Below are 18,864 nucleotides of genomic sequence, written 5' to 3' on the forward strand. Positions count from 1 at the left end.
TGTCTGTTTGTATACAGCGTGCAAGCTTTATGCGCATGCTCCGCCTCTTCTTCTCCGTTTTTGGTGAATTTCTGAAGCAGAAACAGCGCCACCTATAGGCCTGGAATATGAAGTAGCGTGTTGAGTCATTTACAAATGGATCCGTTTGGACTCAAACATTCTTGAAACGATGTCAGGGAAGACGGGGGGAAAAAAAGATTGTTTTGGTACGTAGGGACATGGCCTAAGGTGTGTACAACCCTTCGGCAAAGACATACAGTACATATGCACCCTACCAGTCACAAACAGGAGCAAACAGGCATCCAAAATCCACCAGATAAGTTAAAACTTTCATCAAGTCTCATCTAAAAAACATAAAGTTAGAAATAAGCACACAAGAAGTTGGGTCCAAACCATTTTAATAATAGCCAGATAGATTCTTCTAAGAGTATGGAGGTGGCTAGAGTGGCAGCATTTGAAAAAATGTCATACAAACAGTTTGCTAGATTGAGTTTTTACACTAAAAAAAGGGGAAAGTACGTGAGATTTCTGGAGGGGTCCTACGAGGCTAGACTGTATTGTGGAAATACAGGTATGTGTTGTCTATTTTGTTGTTATTTTTTGTATTTAATATTATGTATATATATATATATATATATATATATATATATCATTTCATATAGCTTGTCATCTTGTCAAGGAAGAGAGAAGGGGAAAAACCGAATTGTATAGTGGTGATGGCGGGTGTGGGGTTCAGACGGGGAGGTGATGTACGAATGTTGTGAGTTCTATGTTTTGTTTGTGTTTTCTTTGTTTTAAATAAATAAGAATACAAATATTTATATTAAAAAAAAGATAGAGATAAGAGTTGAGAGAATTGGAAAGATGATACGATGAGATGAGGTGAAGAGCAACCAAGCAGAGTAATCTTCAGCAGAGCGGAGTTGGTGGAGACGACGCAGTAGCAGCTCTATGGCCAGCAGTAATGACTGGAACTGATTGAAACCACACACAACCGCTAGGGTTCTGACCATGACGAAGGGAAATACAAAGAAAACACATAACTACAGAAACCTTTTTTTTGTATCTGTGTCACACAACAAATACACAAAAACCCATACATGCACACACACAAAGAAAAGGAAAGAAGAGGCAATTGTTCAGCTGGAATCCAGCCAAAAGCACACACAGAAACACATTCCCACAAACACATTGCACAGAGGGGCTGTGAGAGTGCAGCACTGGAATATGTCCAAAATCAGAGATTATAGCTGCTGAGAGAATGAAGCAGTGTAAGCTCATTAAAGACAAAAACTGTCTGCTGTTGAACAGGCTTAAGGGGAATTTAATTGTGTTACTTTGTCTCTGAGATTCCTCTGGTTCCTGGGAAAGTACAGCTGCTTTGCTAACTGAGTACCATACTGCTGCATTTAACACAAGGAGCCTGAAACAGGGACACCACCATCAGATATACAAACACACACTATACTGTGCAACATATGGAAACTAAGGAAAGTCTAACGGTCATTCTGACAGGATAAGCAGAATTCAGTATTTCACATTCAGGAAGAGCGTCAATTTCAAGCTACGGTGGCAAATGTATTGTATATACCCCGCTCTAATGCACACAATGACAAGCCAATATTATAGGCCGATATGGAGTTATTACAGATATAAATATTGATATATTGTTGTCCGATTTGTATTAACCTAATGCATCAATATCAGCCTAAAAAAAAAGGTTGGTCTCTACATAACACCTCTGCCACAACTGTAGACTTGAAACTGGAAGCGACAACAGCGACACACCTAAAGGGGTAAAAATCAGATCTGTCACTGTAACGGTAACTGTACAGTAACAGGGCCCCCGGTCAAGTGTCTCAACAAGACAGTTTACTGGGTAGCTAGAACTATCATGCTGACACTAACTGTCAACAGTATATGACATGGGTTATGAGGATTTGGAGATGCTACTCAAGTCAGGAGTTGGTGAGAGAAAGAGAGAGAGAGAGCGAGGGAGTGCAGGCCACCAGAGCAGCAGCAGTTTCTCAAATGTTTGCGAGGTGGTGAAGAAGAAAAAAAGCATGCTCATTTTCGTAGTTCAAATATGCTGTAAAAACGCCTCAAATTGCTCCTAGTTTATTTCAATCTCTGTGAGAAACCAAATTAGACACACAAGCCTCAACAAACCTCAGGGACTAAAAAGGGACAAGTAGGCAAATAGCTGCTGGAGAGCAGAGAACGGAGAGAGATAAAATAAATGTAGCTTAGACTGTGATGTAGACAGAGGGATTTTATTTATTTTTTTATTGTATACATTATAATAAAGCACCAGGATAAACGAAGAGACACCAGCAAACGTCTAAACCTGTAAAAACAGGTTAGGGTGGCAAAAAACATTTTCTTCAGACCAATATTTTTGGATAACTGAGGTTGTGATTTTTTTGTTTCATACTGTTTAATGTATCATGTGCTTTATAAATGAGTGGCTTTACTATTTTTGTCTTTGTTTTAATGAGCTCACTAAGACAAATTACAATCAATCATGTTGATATGGAAATAAAGTAACTTGAGCTTGACAGACTGAAAGAACAAGATGCTCCACAGCCCCAAATCCTGGAGGTCCCTATTCAGAGATTTTGAGATAAAAAATTAAAAACAATCTGAAGTGCTCAGACGTTTGACAGAGATTCTAACAAATGTTTACTTTCTGCCAGCTGTCAGTCTTTATAATCGGGTTGGTGTGTCAGAGCCTTAAGAGAGCTGGGCACGGCATGGCAACAGCCATTGCAGATTGCATATAAATAAAAACAGTGCTAGTGGGATGGATACGTAATTTGCTACTGATTGTTAAGGGCAAAACAAAACACCCACCTCCCATTTAAGAAATGGATGTCAGGCCAAATGAACAAAGTAACATGATTCAGTCTGATTATCAGGCTAGTCAGGAACAGGAAAAGAGACACTAATGGACATTTATAATGGGCTGTACATCATGGAAGTAAACCAGGAAGAAAAATAACTTGTCTGGCATATGCGCTGGCTAAGCAACTTTGATTGGAATAAAGACTACAATCTTGGGACCTGTTATCCCTTTGTTATGATGCATCCATGGGCAAAAAAATGACTCAAGTCTGTTAGATCTACTGTATATGTGCCTGTTGTGTTCTTCCAAAGCCCTGCACTCTGCAGGCTGAGGGATGGGTGGGGGGGTGAAGCATAGCACTGAAAGCAGGGCCTTGTTGCCCTCAGTGGTAGCCTGACCAATCTTCTCCTCCCCACCCTGGCTCACCTACACACACACACACACACACACACACACACACACACACACACACACACACACACACACACACACACAAATTAGTCCAGTCAGCCAGACAAGCAGTCTAACTTTAGTGGGAGAAGCCACAGTTATACTTTGGGTTGGCTTCCTAAGAAGCAAGCACAGGTAAAGTCAGCACAGCCACTAGAACATGTTCAGGCACAAACCTACAGTTTAATAACTCTAAAACTCTACGCAGAGGTATTATCATTAAATCTGATGCTGTACTTACACTCATCGTGGTGAACCGCAATGTAGCGGAGAACGGAAATGTGCGTGTGTAGATTCTATGCTTTTTCACATTCAATACAGTTATCATAATACATTGGGTTGAGACTTTTCTTTAGAAAACAAAACAAAATAACTCCATCGACCATTGGAGGTTTTTGTGGCAGGTTCCCACGACAACAAGCCACTTAAATCTTTGCACACTTCTCTAACTATTTACCACACCTACCCCAATTGCCCCTTAGGACCTGCACTGTGCTGTCATGCTGTCACTGAAGCTTGAGGGAACTTGATCCTGGATGAGTCATTCAGGCACAATACTGCCCTGAGTTGGTCCAAGTTCCCTTGTTTTTGCCCCAGTGTCAGTCAACCCTTACCATGACCAATCATACAAAGGGGAAGGGTCATGGATTCATTCCCCAATTCCTATGAGTCCCATTGCGGCCTTTAAGCGTTCCACAGCGCTGAATTGGTCTTGACCCCTTAGATCATCCAAGGCGGCACGTCCCCCACACAGACCGAGAAACAAGTTTTTATCTGTCAGTGAGAAGGCCTCTGACCTAATGAATCACCATGACATCCACCAAAAACACACAATGATTTTGTAGGAATTAGTGGTATAGTCACTAGAACACAGATTCTGAGTCTACCAATAGTGATTAGTAATTACCAGTCTGTAAAATTTTAAACATAACAGTGACTCAAGACTATTCCACTCTGGAAAACTAACATCAACCTATACACACTTTCACAAAGGTGAATCATTTTGTCTATTCTTGTTTTGGGGTAACTGGTCTCCTATAGCTTGGAAAAAAAGGAAAATGTGTTGCATCCAGCTATATATTCATTCACACAATGGCCAACCTTCTACCATAATGAGGTTCATATGCATGAAAGAGCATAGAGAGATATTCTCTCTCAGCACAAATTAGGGCTGAAACGATTCCTCAAGTAACTCGAATAATTCGATTACTAAAAATCCTCGATGCAAAATGATTTGCCTCGAAGCTTTGTTTAATTAATGTTGCCAACGTATTGCTCACGGTGTTTCCGCACGGAGGATTATTACTGTCACACACTGGGCTTACGCTGCTTGCGACACATATCATGACTGATTACAAAATGAAGAAAGACCGTAAGGGGCTAAGAGAAGAGACAGGGTGGAGAAAACGACACAAAAGTGTCCAAAGTTTGGAATCAGTTCAAACGTAATTAAAACAAAAACTCTGTACAGTGTGTCTACTGAAAAATTTAACTAGCTTACCACAATAATAGCACGACCTCAATGCTTCAGCATCTCAACAGAAAACATTGAGTCTAACTTAATCATCCATTCCACAAAGCGGACCCGACAAAAGTAAATCACAGAGTCGTATGGACAATGAAACTACACCAAACACAACAACTACCAAAATCAAAGACAAGAAAAAACTTAGTGGTGACCACAATTTGATCTAAATAGACGACTTGTTGACTATCCCTTCGGAAAAACAGCTGATTGTTGCGCACCACTCTCTCTCAGGGCACTCAGGTCCACAACCCAACAGCTCCTTGTCATCCCCCAGACACGCCTAAAAACCAGAGGGGACTGAACCTGTTCTGTAGTAACTCCCAAATTCTGGAATTCCCTCCTACCCCATATCTAGTCCTGTAATACAATTGCCAGTTTTAAATCAAACCTGAAGACGCATTTTTACTCTTTTGCTTTTAACTCCCTTTAATTAGTTTTAAGGTTCAGAGCTATGAACTGAACTGAACTTTTCTTATTTTTTTGTATTTGCAAATTTTGTTCCACTGTTGTTTTATTCTATGTTACATTATTTGACAACTATATTCATGGAACTTTGCAAACTTGATTATGTATCTTTAAGGCATACTGTTTCTGCCTTCCCTGCTCTACCTGTAAGGCCGGTTACACACTGGCTGCGTCCCGTGAGCGTGGCGTTTCTGTTGCGTGTCAGCTGCGTGGCAGCTGCATGGATTTTGCACACCAGAAACGTGTCTGACGCGGTGCTGCTGCTGCTAGCCTTGTCTGTACACATGTATGTTTCCCATTGATAAAATGAAATACCATGTTAAACATAAATATATACTGATTTGATTACAGCAAAGACAACGTCGGAAGTATTGACGGCAAAATAGGCTACAGAATATTTCGTTCTGTATTGACAGGTGCAATATTAGAAAATAGATTTTTTTTTTTATTACATTTATATCTGCATTTATATCAAAACCTAGATACTTTCAAACATCAACATGGCATTTATTATGTATTAGTGTCAAAATAACATTTAAACATCTTTTCCTATTCTATTTTGCCTGGAAGCGCTTCCAACACGCTTGCGTGTCGCGTGAAAAATAGGCGTCGGTCCTATTTCTAGCATGCACGTATTTTCGGCGCGGCTCGAGCCGCCAGCTGATCAGCAATCTACTGGCATAAGAGTAACAGAGCTGTGTAGCATTGTAATCAAATATATAAATGAAAATAGGTTGAGTATAACTAATATTTACATATAGGCCTATATACAGATCAGTCTCAGGTTGAAACTTGTAGTTCTGAAAGTTAAGTTGCACAACTTAAATTAATGTTTATGTATGTTTAATGTATGCCTTAGTTTGAGGTTGTTATAGCATTTCAGAATTTTTTTCTTTAAAAACAATGTAATATGGCACTTAAATGCACTTAATATGTTTAGTTTTTTGAGAGATGATATTGTAAGCAATGTAGGCAATAAAAATGTAGCTTTTTCCGAAAATTAAAGCAAACTATTGTATATTATTGCTCTTCAATAAAACAAAAGTATTTCTTATACGATTACTTGATTAATCTAAAATAATCGATAGCTGCAACCCTAGCACAAATACACTAGCTTCTCTTTTTCATAATAAATGGCTTGAACTCTTTATAACTACTTTCTGTCTCGCTTTTTTTGAGGCAGCCAAACTTACAGACATACCACACAAGAAAACATTAAAGTTGATTTTCAAATTTTAGTAAAACAGCATCTTTTGTATACTAGTTTGGCTTAGCCTGACAAGCCAGACCAAAATCAAGATGTTGGGTCTGGGAACTCTTGGCAGGGGTCAATCCGAGGGGCGGGATAAACGGTTGTCTTTCAAATTCCCTCTGCACTCATAGCCAACCAGAGCAACGCTAGAACTTTCGCCATATCCAGTCGGCAAAACTCCAAACACATCTTCCTTTTTTAAGAAAGAACTTCAGTGTTTAACTCCAAGTCTTCCAGAGTCGCGGCTAAAGCCGATTCGAAAGACTGCTGTTCGCCAGCAGCAGCAGCCATCTTCTTTGTTTTCAAGTAGCAGGGAATTCACGAGGAACCGTCGCAACTCTGCCGTCCTTATGTTAAGCCCGCCCACCGACTCTATACACGATGTGATTGGCCTGACCAGAATTTGGTTTTTCCAGCTCGCAAGCCAACGGAGAGTTACTAGACTGACCCTGGCTGCAAATGACATTTGCTGCCGCTAAGGTGCGTCTAGATTTCTAGGCTAAGTTTGGCTAAGTTTTGAACAAAATACAAATGTGAGTTTGATTCTGTTGATAGGTCTTGTGTCTGTGGAGGGTCTGTCTGAATTATGCGTTGGGGACACTGAAGTGAAATGGACTATTTCAAATGATTTGATTATTGTTACGGTTATGATGCAAGTTGTAATCGTTGCATTGTCACGATGTAATGTCTGTTTTGTGGACCCCAGGAAGAACAGCAGCTGCAATGCTGTAGCTAATGGGGATCGTAATAAACTAAACTAAAACTAAACACACCAAAAAACAACAAAGGACCTTTAATAGAACTCTGTGGTAGTATTTATAAACCTACTATTCAAGGCTTGTTCAGACCCATCACATAACTGTTCTGTGATGGGACTGTCTCTTGTTCTTTCTCTAACACAGAAACACTAAACAAACAGCTACACACCAGATTAAAAAAATCTGTTTGTGTAGGTCTGTCTGTTTTTCTACTGCAACTTCTTCCTTACCTGGACTAGGACAGGGCTTTGGGTTCGGACAGCTGTTTGTGCTCTCTGTGGTCAAGGATGCATGTGAACTGGGTTGTGGAGCTGGTACACTGGGGTCCACCTCATCAGGTGGCTCTGGGGAGATGGCAGGGGCACTCCTCTCCTCATCCATGGGCGTAGGCCTGGCTCTTGTGGGAGGGGTTGGAGAGGCCAAGGAGTGAGCCTGAAGCAGAGAGAGGAGACAGCCAAAAATATTATTACAGAGATGATCACATGGGTCACATAAAAGATTTCTTATTGTCTTTTTAAATTGAGCAACACGCCAACAGGCCAGTGCTTTAGAGAGAGAGAGAGAGAGAGAGAGAGAGAGAGAGAGAGGTGTAATCGTGCACAACTTGAACCAGCATGAATCCCTTACAGCTATAAAATCACTAAAGGAAGGGGCTTGTCGTGCTGCTTTCATCAAACAGTGGTAACACACCGGACGTGCCTATTCATAGCCTACTTTTAATTAATAGTGTTTAAACTCTTTAAAGTTATGTTGTGCAAATAATAACAATGAGGGTAGTATATAACTAACATGAGATAAAAAAAGGCAACCGTAATAAAAGCAATAATTCATTGTAAAGAACACACACTCATGAAGAATAACACGGATACAACACAAAAAGCTGCCTAAATATTGTTCATATTTACTTAATGTATCACTCCCAGTCAAGATTATGAGTTCTTTTTGTAATTTTGAAACTATTTAATAATAAGGGTCGTTTCTTAAGGAGATGCAATAATCTATCATACTTAAATAGGCTAAAAGACTAGACTGTTATTTTTGGCCCAAGACTGCAGCCTTACGAAATGGTTGCTAAGCGACATATAGCCTAAATGAGATAGGCTATCTTATGACCTTCATACTTGCTTAATTGCCCACCGACGTGTGTTTTATCTGATGTTTTAGAGAGGAGTCGAGCAGGCAATCAAAACCGAGCACCGGACACGTTAACTGGGTCACGTGCCAACGTGTGTTTGGCGCGCGCCTACCCTGCCAACAGCAGCTCAGCTGCACAGCTGTTTGCGCGCTCCCGTGGTTTTGCTCTGCACATTCGCTGTCCCCAAAAGTTTTGAGGACCTAGCTTTAAGTTTTTTCACCCTTAAATAACTACAATTGGCTTAGTTTTATACTTTATATACGGGAGAAAGTGTAAAGAAGTTTCGGTAACAGAGAAAAAGTCATCGCAACGCACACTTAAAAACAGTGCCAAACTTGTAGTTTAAATAGGATGCGTGTGCCTACACAGGTTTTGCAAATAGTTAAGCCTACCTTTAAAGAGAAATGTACGCTGAAATTGAAAGTATAAATAGGCCTAGGCTACTATGTTACTGCTAGCTTATAACGGCCGTATTCTGTTTACCTGTATTGCATGTCTGCGCCCTGCTTTCCCTAAACGAGTCCCTGCATGCTCAGACCGAGCGCAGCTCCAGTGTGGCGATACTTTTTCTGTCTAGATTCATGCTGCAGAATTACTCGCTTTGATCTGCAACAACACAGCAAAACAACTTCTTACCTTCTCTCTGGCTGGAACGCGGTGCAGCCAAACCTTCGGCTAATTCATTCTCTGACCGCTCCAGGTGGACTTCTCGCCCTCCGAGACCTTTCCTGCCCTCTTTCCCTCCACTCTTGTCACCTTACACGACCACCAAATCTCGTGTCGGCTCATGTAGGTCCCCCCAAAACTCCCAATTCAATGCATTTTTCTCCAGCGAAGATAGATTCTCTCCGCCTCCAAAGTTTCTCTCTCCGGCTCGCCCCGTCCTCCAGCAGACCAGATGTTGGGAAGTTTTGTGTGTCTCTGCAGGCAGCTCACTTTGTCTGCAGTGCAGGGCTTAGGCTACTCACTTTCTTTTGCGTTTCTGCAAACAAAGTAGGTTACACCACTGTCCCAAACTTGTTTAAACTCTTAAAATGAGCGGCAGTATCCGACCTGTGTCGGTCTCTCCTCTCTCTTTACTCCCACTATACTTGCCTCAGACTTCTGTGCTGCAGCTATTGGACAGGAAACTACAGTCAGCAGTGATTGTGCTTCCTCCAGGCTACAAACTCGTTGGGCTGAACTATACTGTCATATAATTACCCCCTTAACCCGAACCAGACACAGCACTAACACAGGGTAGCTTTCATCAGGAATTATGAGTCCAGGAACCATATGTTTTGTCATTAATGATAGAGTAACAGTTTGTGAATATAACTTTTTATTTAAAGTCACAACTGTATATACTCACTAAAAATCCCAAGCTACATTTTGATGCTCAGTTATGAGCACTATTTTAGCTATAGTAATGGCATTTTAGTCTCCTATAATATAGGCCTACCATATGATATTCCAATAATGTTCTGTGAAGTCATTGCTGCTATATTATTATAATTTCAGTTCTTAAAAAAAAAACAATACTGTAGGTGTGAAAATTGGTTAGTTAGCTACTTTTTGTCAGCCAATGCTTCTTATTTCAACTTTGAAGAAACTCTGAAAACAAAACTGATACTTTTTGAAGATTCTTTCACTTGTACATTCAGTACAATTCTTAATTCTTTAAACCTCTGGCCTTTTTTTTTTAACATGCCATGTAAACATATTGTACTCTGGACATGAGTCAACCAAACCCTTGTTCTTCAGGTGCAGGGCCGCTGTTTTTATGTTGTTGTGACTCACTGTGGGGATTTTCTGTATTCATTCTGTTGTGCACGAGATCTTTTAAGATGTCCCAGTACAAGACCAAACTAGGTTATGACTCATGATTCATCTTCATAATAGTAATTGTGTACTCAAAAGCAATTACAAGAAACCCTAAAAAGCACATCCCCACCTTGTACCCCATTTGCCATTGACAGCTGGTCATTTTCAGAAGTTTCAAAAATAGTATCTTTCATGTCAAAAGCAAAGGAATTTAAACCATCACCATGTTATCAAGTGCTGGATAAGTGATATTTTGTATTGACTAACTGAATTAACAAATGTTACAATTTTGCACTCTGTAATCTGAATGAAGACTCATTAGTGAGACGAGAAAGTACTAACTTTAAGGTGATTGCCACAATATAGATAATGTAAGTCATCTGACATTGAATCCACTTCACAAACAAATAAATTAAGTTTAGCTAAATGCAAATTAACCAGGTTAGATAATAACAGGATTTACATTTACACGCATACAAATATGGTAAATAGGCCTACTGTAAATTGACTTTTGACAGTCCTAATTTGCTATTGTCAACTGGCTTTCATAATTACGTTCTCAGATTTCCATTAAACAGATGTGCTTATGTTGAAAAATAATGGCAGTAGGTGTGCGTATCAAAGGACCTGATGTTCATGTTTTAAGACTTTTGAAAGCATTAGTTAACCAGCAACAACAAATGTTTCGAAATAAATAAGAAGACTCAATCAAAAACAAACACACCATGTCATGTAGTGTATTTTACTTTGGAATAAGATAAATTAGTATAGGTTAATGGCCAACAATAATGATCATAATGAGCCTAATCTGTCTAATCTGCCTAAAACCACAATTTATCTCCAACTTTGTTGAGAATAGTCTTTAACCACTATTATTACAAACAATAAGATAAGTGGACTAAAACAAATTACTAAATTATAAGAATTAGTTGTGTTGTTTGGGTCACACAGGATAAAAACCTTGTCTGCTCGGGCCATATTGACACCTGGAGCTTGTGGCTGATAAAAGTGTTTTCTGTTATTTATGTTTAGAGGCGTGGGAGGGGCGCAAGGTCATTCACAGCAGCAAATCTTCTGAGGCTATTTCTTGAGACAGGCTCTATTTTCACTAACAACTTGATAACCTCCTGTTCCATTTGTGTGTACAATCATTCACCTGAGACATTCAGGCTTTGACACTGAACTATTTGTAGGATCCATGCTCTGCGGGAGAAAACGTCTGTCTGGGCACGAGGGTCCGAGTTTGTGTGGGCAATGGTAGCGTTAGAGAGCAGGATTGTTTGTCTTTTGGTTTGTGAAAGAAATCCAGACATACTGTATTTTACTGCTGATCAGACCTGACTCACTTTATGATCCAAATATTTTTGTTATACATAATTCTTATAAATATAAAATTAAGACAGATAATATAGAGAGGCTGTTCCAGTATAAATGTCACACATTGTTTTATTTTAACAAAACCTGCCACTGACAGGAAGTATGACAACAACCAATAGCAGCATTTCAAAGTCTCTTTGAGCTAAATCATATCAACACATTTCAAATAGTGAACCTCATTTCATCTAATTCCAAGTGTGTTAAATGTGTTAATGAGGAAATTCTTGTCTTTTATCGGATATCATCACATCAGCTAAAAATGATACCGTACAATTATGGTGTTATAAAAACAGACGTCCTGCATATACAAACCAAATACAAGCTTCAAAAGACCCTGAAGACTGTTGACATTACATTGCGGCTACATTAAAGTCTTGTGTGTTTGTACTAGATTCAGTCTCCCTACCTATTCCAACACTGAACAATGGGAGAGGAGAACTTTTCTTGTCATCAGCTTCCTGAAAAGCTTATGCTCTCTATCCTCTTGCTTCCGTTCACGACTCACACGCTCTACCATTCACCACAACCACGGGGCTCTCTACAATACAGTCCGATAGCTTTCATTTCTATTGCTTACTTGGTATTTACATACTTACTTAAATGCTAGTGAATCACAGGTACTTATTGGTAATTTAATCAAAACTTTTGCTGTAATTTTAATGATTTTTAAACACATTTCTCACAGAGTAGATTTGCCTTTGTTCTGTTTCCACAGTAATTGGCAGCTCCCTGTGGAGGTGAACAAGGACTCTTTGGACCATCCAGGGTCTAATGTACCAAGCAGACGAATATGGCAGCGTCTCTCCACATTCCTCACCTCCAACAGTGCTATCAAATCAGCTTCCAATTATGAAACAGGAGCAGCTGTTGACACACGCACAGGCACATACACATACGTATTTTATTGCGTGCAGACTAGAGGGACATAAATAACTGCAACAGCAGATTATATTTTGTCCCTGGTCCTGATCTGCATGTAATTACTGTCAATACTGCCAAACGTTGGTTAATGATTGTAAAGATTTACAAATAATATGTTTACGGCATTTACTATGTAACTGGGACGTTTCGGGGCAGACTGGAGGGGATTGCTATGGACAAAGTACGTCCTGGTAAGAGCAAATTACGTTTAACCATGTATCCAGCTAATTTAAATATCTGACGTTACTGTATTGTGTGAACAGTTAACTTAATTTAAATATTGTACACTGTATCAAAGGGCAACTTGTTCTCAAAAGGCAATAATGTCATGCTTCACTATAGTGAAAGCAATTCTACCTTTCTCACAGCATGTAGACCTGTTCTTTGTTTGGCTTAGGCCACTGAGGCTTTAGAGGCTTTCCAGTCCACTGAGATCCAGCAGAGAAAGAGGAGGTTGCCTTCTCTAGCTCAACAGCACTGGAGGACTGAGGTGAGAGCTGCTCCACTGGTCCAGGACTTCTGTCCAGACTGCATGAGATGGCACATCCAGACCCCATACCCAGCGTCAGATCAGCAGAAAGGCAGGGTGGGAGGGGCAGACGGAGGAAATGTAGATATTGCGATAGGGAGAGTCCAGACAGAGGCAGAGAGGGAAATAGAGTGTGAGTACAGTGTGTGTGTGTGTGTGTGTGTGTGTGTGTGTGTGTGTGTGTGTGTGTGTGTGTGTGTGTGTGTTCACAGAGAAGTGAAACTAGAACTACACGCACAGAGTATCTACATAGACCGTCTCCGAGTATTATTCTAAACTTTTGACGTTGATTGTTTCAGTGGTTTTGAATAGTCTGGTGTGATTGGGACAGAGAGAGAGAGAGAGAGAGAGAGAGAGAGAGAGAGAGAGAGAGAGAGAGAGAGAGAGAGAGAAAATGTGGTTCCAATCACTCACAAAGATGCTTTTGTTCTGTGGCTGGGGCCCTCTCTCGCTTTCTCTCTTTCTCTCTTTCTCTCTCTCTCTCTCTCTCTCTCTCTCTCTGCCACACATGGAGTCGTGGAGTTTCATCCACTTTTTCATTAGATACTTGACATCTCTGAGGAGGGCTCTTGCTAAAGACAGATACATTAGCATTGTTTATACACAGTGCATTGATGCAACTATTGTTAAAATAATTAGGTGATTGTTAAAGGAACACGCCGACTTATTGGGACTTTAGCTTATTCACTTTAGATAAGTTAGATAGTTAGATAAGTCCTGAGTGATAGAGAAAGACAGAGTGGCAACACTCCCATTGGACTCCATTGTACACTTTTTGCCTCCTACTTCCGGGGTATGCAGTCTCGCATAGTTCCAAAAATCCATTCTACCACGTTGGCCATCATTCATTTCCATTGCTGGCCGTCGAGTAACTTCTGAGGTAAGTTGATTAAATAGCTACCTCTTTTGAATTGTCAACTGTTTTTTCAGAGGCCCTGTATGAATGCATATGCTGATCTTTATTTGTATGTGCACAGTGTAATTATATATATTTTTTATCTTGGTAGACACCAGATTGCCTGCTAGTTTGTTAGCTCGACTTCGCCAGCTGTGAAGGTATCTCCAGGGGTAAATTGATTAAATAGCTACCTCTTTTGAATTGTCAACTCTCTATATTATAGCAGAGGCCCTTTATGATGCATATACTTATCTTTATCATCTGCCACAATTGTTTCCTTGTGTTCTGCTTATTTATGTTGGATCATCGGGGGATTCGGGGCTGCACAGAGCGGAACAGGCTAAGACGTTATTCGACTGCTGCGCACCTAACGGCGGACAGCTCTGGTGGGATAGACCAGGGTCCCGCAGTGTACTGCAGGCCCCCGGGAAAATGAGGAGCAATACAGGAGTCATTTAATGCTAACTATTATTGTTTAGTTGAAGGTCATCTTGAAAGGGCTATTGGATTACATGTATGAATACAAATTATTCCACACAAAAAATATCATAAGCCATTATGAGCTTTAAAATGTTTATTACACAGACACTAATGTGACTAATTTATTCCCCAATTTAATTTAAACACTAATTTGGTGTCTGTTAAACATTTGTGTGAACTTCTGGTTAACTAAATTGTTCCTCTTTCTTAGTGCCAAATTAATTCTTTTTTGTCTCCTTTCCCCACCGTATTCCTCTCTTCTTAACACTTACATATACACAATATTCATCCCTGTTCCTTCACTTTGTTCTTGTTTTTCCAGTTAGATACACACACACACACACACACACACACACACACACACACACACACACACACACACACTTGTTCTTGTCGTCTCACTCATTGTTTAATTCAATGCTCAATTATTGTTTATAATTGTTGCTACTTTGCGATTCAGAAAGCAGACTAGCAGAGTAGCAAATTAATGTTCTGTGACACTTTGATTGATAAACAACAGTTAGGCTACTTTTAATATTGTAATGTAATAATAATAATAATAATAATAATAATAATAATATAAACTGGTCCATTTATTAACTGTATATAATAGTTATAGTTTGACTTAAGATGGAAAATAAGCAGCTTGGGTTTTTTTATTTGATCACATTTGAAGATAAAGCCCTGTTTTGACTTTAGCTATCTGTTCTAGTGTACATCTGTATATAAAAGACCTGACAATCACTCTGGAAGTAAAAGAAGGTTTTAATTCTTGTGTTTTAAACTTGTTGTTGGGTGTTTATTGATTACATTAATGACAGATTATGCATTTAAGAAAACAATTTTTATATTACAGACCAGTATTATACCAAAGATATTATCTGAAGTGGGTTCTCATTTTTAATTGTCCTTTGTAGTGTTTTTATAGTGAATGTTGTAGTAAAACTCTGGCTTTCAGTTGTCACCCTACCACTCCAAATGTAAAACTGACATTTATAAATATGCAATAATGCAATAACAGTCAAACAAGTACTTGGGTATGTGTTTTCATTTATATTTACCATTCAATATTGCAATCACTGCTGTCAGTCCCATAGAAGAACATGACAGCACGGCGTGTTTTGGAACCCTACAGGCTTATGTGAACCACGTGACCACCCCGCTAGCGAGATCAACGAGTGTCTCAACTCTTCTCTCTCTGTGGCTCTGGATGAGTCCATACATACCCTTCTCATCTCTGTATGTGTCGTAACTCTGTCTGGCGCACCCAGAGAATATAGTTCCCAGTTTGTATACAGTTAGAAGATGGCTGTGTCTCATGTGACGTTGTTATTTGTACACACTGTGACTATACAAATCACACCATGTAAATAGGAAAATGTTGGCGTTATTTTGTAACTTATTGGGAGCAGTAGGCTAGTTGGAGCCGGTTACCTCCAGGATCTGTGCTAAACTAGGCTAGGCCAGACAGAGTTACGACACGCACAGAGATGAGAAGGGTATGTATGGACTTACCTAACTCTGGGTAACACTTTTTTTTAATATACTATACTATGACTAGTTTTCAAATACTATTCTAAAACTTTTGTATCACTTTTTTGGACATACTGGGGAGGTACTTTTTTTTGGACATACTATACATTACTTTTTTAACACTTTTTTTGGTAAACTATACTATAAGATAAGATAAGATATACTTTATTGTCCCCGAAGGGAAATTTGTTTTGGACTCTGGAGGACAACACAAAATACAGAAAATAAGCATCTCTCAACACATACTCTCATGCAGCACAAAATATGCTTTCATATACTTTAGACAGGTACCTATATAGTAAGCACATTAACTCCTCCTTTCATTGGCAGTTTCTAATTGAACGACCCTGTACGTATTGCACAAAATGACACTGCACTGACATAATGCACAACCCCAATAGCCTACGTATTGTACAACTATTGCACAACCCCAAAAGGCTATGTATTGCACAACAAATATATTGCACAACCCCAATAGCCTACGTATTGTACAACTATTGCACAACCCCAATAGGCTATGTATTGCACAACAAATATATTGCACAACCCCAATAGCCTACGTATTGCACAAATGACATAATGCACAACCCAAATAGCCTACATATTGCACTAGGCTATTTGGGTTGTGCATTATGTCATATGTGCAATAACTTACTATACTATGACTTTTTTTTTTCGATATACTATACTATGACTTTTTACAACATTCTTCATTCTACTACTTTTTATCACTTTTTTCAACATACTATACTATGACTTTTTAATGACTTTTTTCCGACATACTATAATATGACTTTTTTCAATATATTACTTTTGATCACTTTTTTCAATATGCTATAATATGACTTTTTGTCACTTCTTTTGACATGCCTTTACTATAACTTTTCTTTAAAAAAAACATAAAATATTCCAAAATATTTTGTTTAATAGATTATTGGTATTATTCAACATTTCAATGAAATTTGTACTCATTAAAACCATTCCCACTTTTCCAACTATTCTCACTACTTCACCTTCTTCTTGCCCAATTACGCCAGCAATCCAGTTCAGCTTTAGCAATTTATCTTTTCAGCATTCACAAGCATTTTCTGCAGGAAATGCATTTTCTAAATAATAAGATCAGAAGATTTTTCAGTTATTAATATTATCTGTACACATACAGCAGTGGGGTCTGTGTGACCCCAAGCAAAATGGAAGTAAAACCAATTTCAACAAACCACAAGGTTGCACACACTTTAAATGTTATAAGTCCATAGAATAACAAAACAATTAAAGTAGAAACAAGAGAAAGAGAGAGAGTGTCCACTCAATAGAGTGAATAAACAGATCGGGTGGGTGCATGCAGCAGCAGATACACAGTATGTTTTGTTGTTTTGAGTGAGTTTGGGGGACAGCCCACTCCTTCAGTCACAGACACACGAAGGGGAAGAAGGGCGAGGGAGGATGACCGAGTGAGTGAACGAGAAGAGACGGACAGAGATGTTAGCATGGCTCTCAGTAAATTTATTTTGTGACTCACATGGTCTGCCTGGACCTCAGTGCTCTACATGCTGCTGGGACTAGCAGCACTACACACACACACACACACACACACACACACACACACACACACACACACACACACACACACACACACACACACACACACACACTTATTGATTTAGCATTGCAAGTCCATGTACATGCACAGACAAGCAGATGCATAAACATATACAAATCTAGGTTTGCAAACGTACAACACACACATTCCTGTGCGCACACCTACTACTTACTATGTCCAGATGAGCATTAAGAAATATATTCAGCGCTTTTGCCAAACATTACTGTGCCACGCCAAGAATAACTTCTTTGTGTGTTGCACTGCACCCTGGCTCACCTTGTACAAGTATATAGTACTTCTGTTTATTCCTCTTTATCAGATCTAACTTCTGTACTAAGTTTCTGCTTAGTATTCATGATGTATGCATGCCAGTGACTGTGTTTCTCTATGTGTGCATGCGTGTCTTTAATAGGCTTAAGACGGGGTCTCTCCCAAAACTAAATGTCACAGGGATTTAAGCGTCAAGAGTGAGTTTCCTCCCAGCTGACTAACGGAGAAGTTCACTAAAAGCACAAGATTAAACACAGTTTCAACTTTCCAAAAAACATCTAGCCGGTTTCCATTTTCTCCCTGTGGCAACACATCCACCATACAGCGCACAGGTGTAAAGAAAAGCTGTAGAAGAGAGTTACAGAGACACAGGTAAGAAAGAGAAGGAAAATGGAGCAGGTGAGTGAAAAGAAAAGTACAGGTAGGTCACAAACAATAGTTTCTACTATATTCAGCATCTATTCTATAATCTCATAAGACTTCAGCCACCTGCATTCATGTTATTCACTGCATCACATACACTACAGGTAGTTCACTTACTGTAATGTCTGTTCTGCACTCTCTGGCCCACCCTGTTGGTCGGGCCATGTCAGTGGACCACAGTGATGTTTGTTGCTGAGTTTCTGTTTATGAGATGCTGCTTGTGTTGTCCGGTTTGTTTACTCCTCCTGGTGGCCATTCTCTGTATCACAACACATGCTGACCTCTCTGAAGGCCTTGCATGAATAACACAGGCTGAACTTGTAGCTCAAGGAAATGTTACCATTTGAGCAGCAGTTTAGTCTTCTAATAAGGTTGGTCCATGTATAATAGGTTTAAATAACTACTATACTGTGATGGCACCATTGGGATGATTTGATACATTCTTTAAAGGCTTTGTGTGTTTGTATAAGGGTGTTTTTTCTATATGAAGACTATGATCTAAAAGAAGCATGTGTTTCTCTTTAAATAGCTTAGGGCCTTAGCTATTAAAATGGCAAATTATCAACTGCCCTCTGGAAAACTCCATTTATAATGAAC

The 18,864-nt window shown here is 39.4% G+C and overlaps 1 protein-coding gene and 1 long non-coding RNA gene across 2 annotated transcripts in view; one reads left to right on the forward strand and one right to left on the reverse strand.

Annotated features, from left to right (window-relative positions):
* The window catches only part of mdfi (MyoD family inhibitor), a 32,670-nt gene extending 23,100 nt beyond the window's left edge, over positions 1-9,570 (reverse strand). Inside the window, exons 1-2 of the mRNA XM_078248188.1 lie at positions 9,070-9,570; positions 7,529-7,730 (exon numbers count right to left, since the gene is read on the reverse strand). Coding sequence (XP_078104314.1) covers positions 7,529-7,679 — 151 coding nt within the window. The 5' untranslated portion in view covers positions 7,680-7,730; positions 9,070-9,570. The remainder of the gene's footprint in view (positions 1-7,528; positions 7,731-9,069) is intronic.
* A 3,946-nt stretch (positions 9,571-13,516) lies between these two features.
* On the forward strand, positions 13,517-15,459 carry LOC144516202 (uncharacterized). The gene is made up of 3 exons (XR_013501820.1): positions 13,517-13,943; positions 14,071-14,131; positions 14,291-15,459. It is a non-coding gene; the product is annotated as an uncharacterized LOC144516202 (long non-coding RNA).
* Positions 15,460-18,864: the final 3,405 nt, after the last annotated feature.

This window comes from Sander vitreus, chromosome 4 (assembly GCF_031162955.1).
Source record: "Sander vitreus isolate 19-12246 chromosome 4, sanVit1, whole genome shotgun sequence".
Taxonomy (NCBI): domain Eukaryota; kingdom Metazoa; phylum Chordata; class Actinopteri; order Perciformes; family Percidae; genus Sander; species Sander vitreus.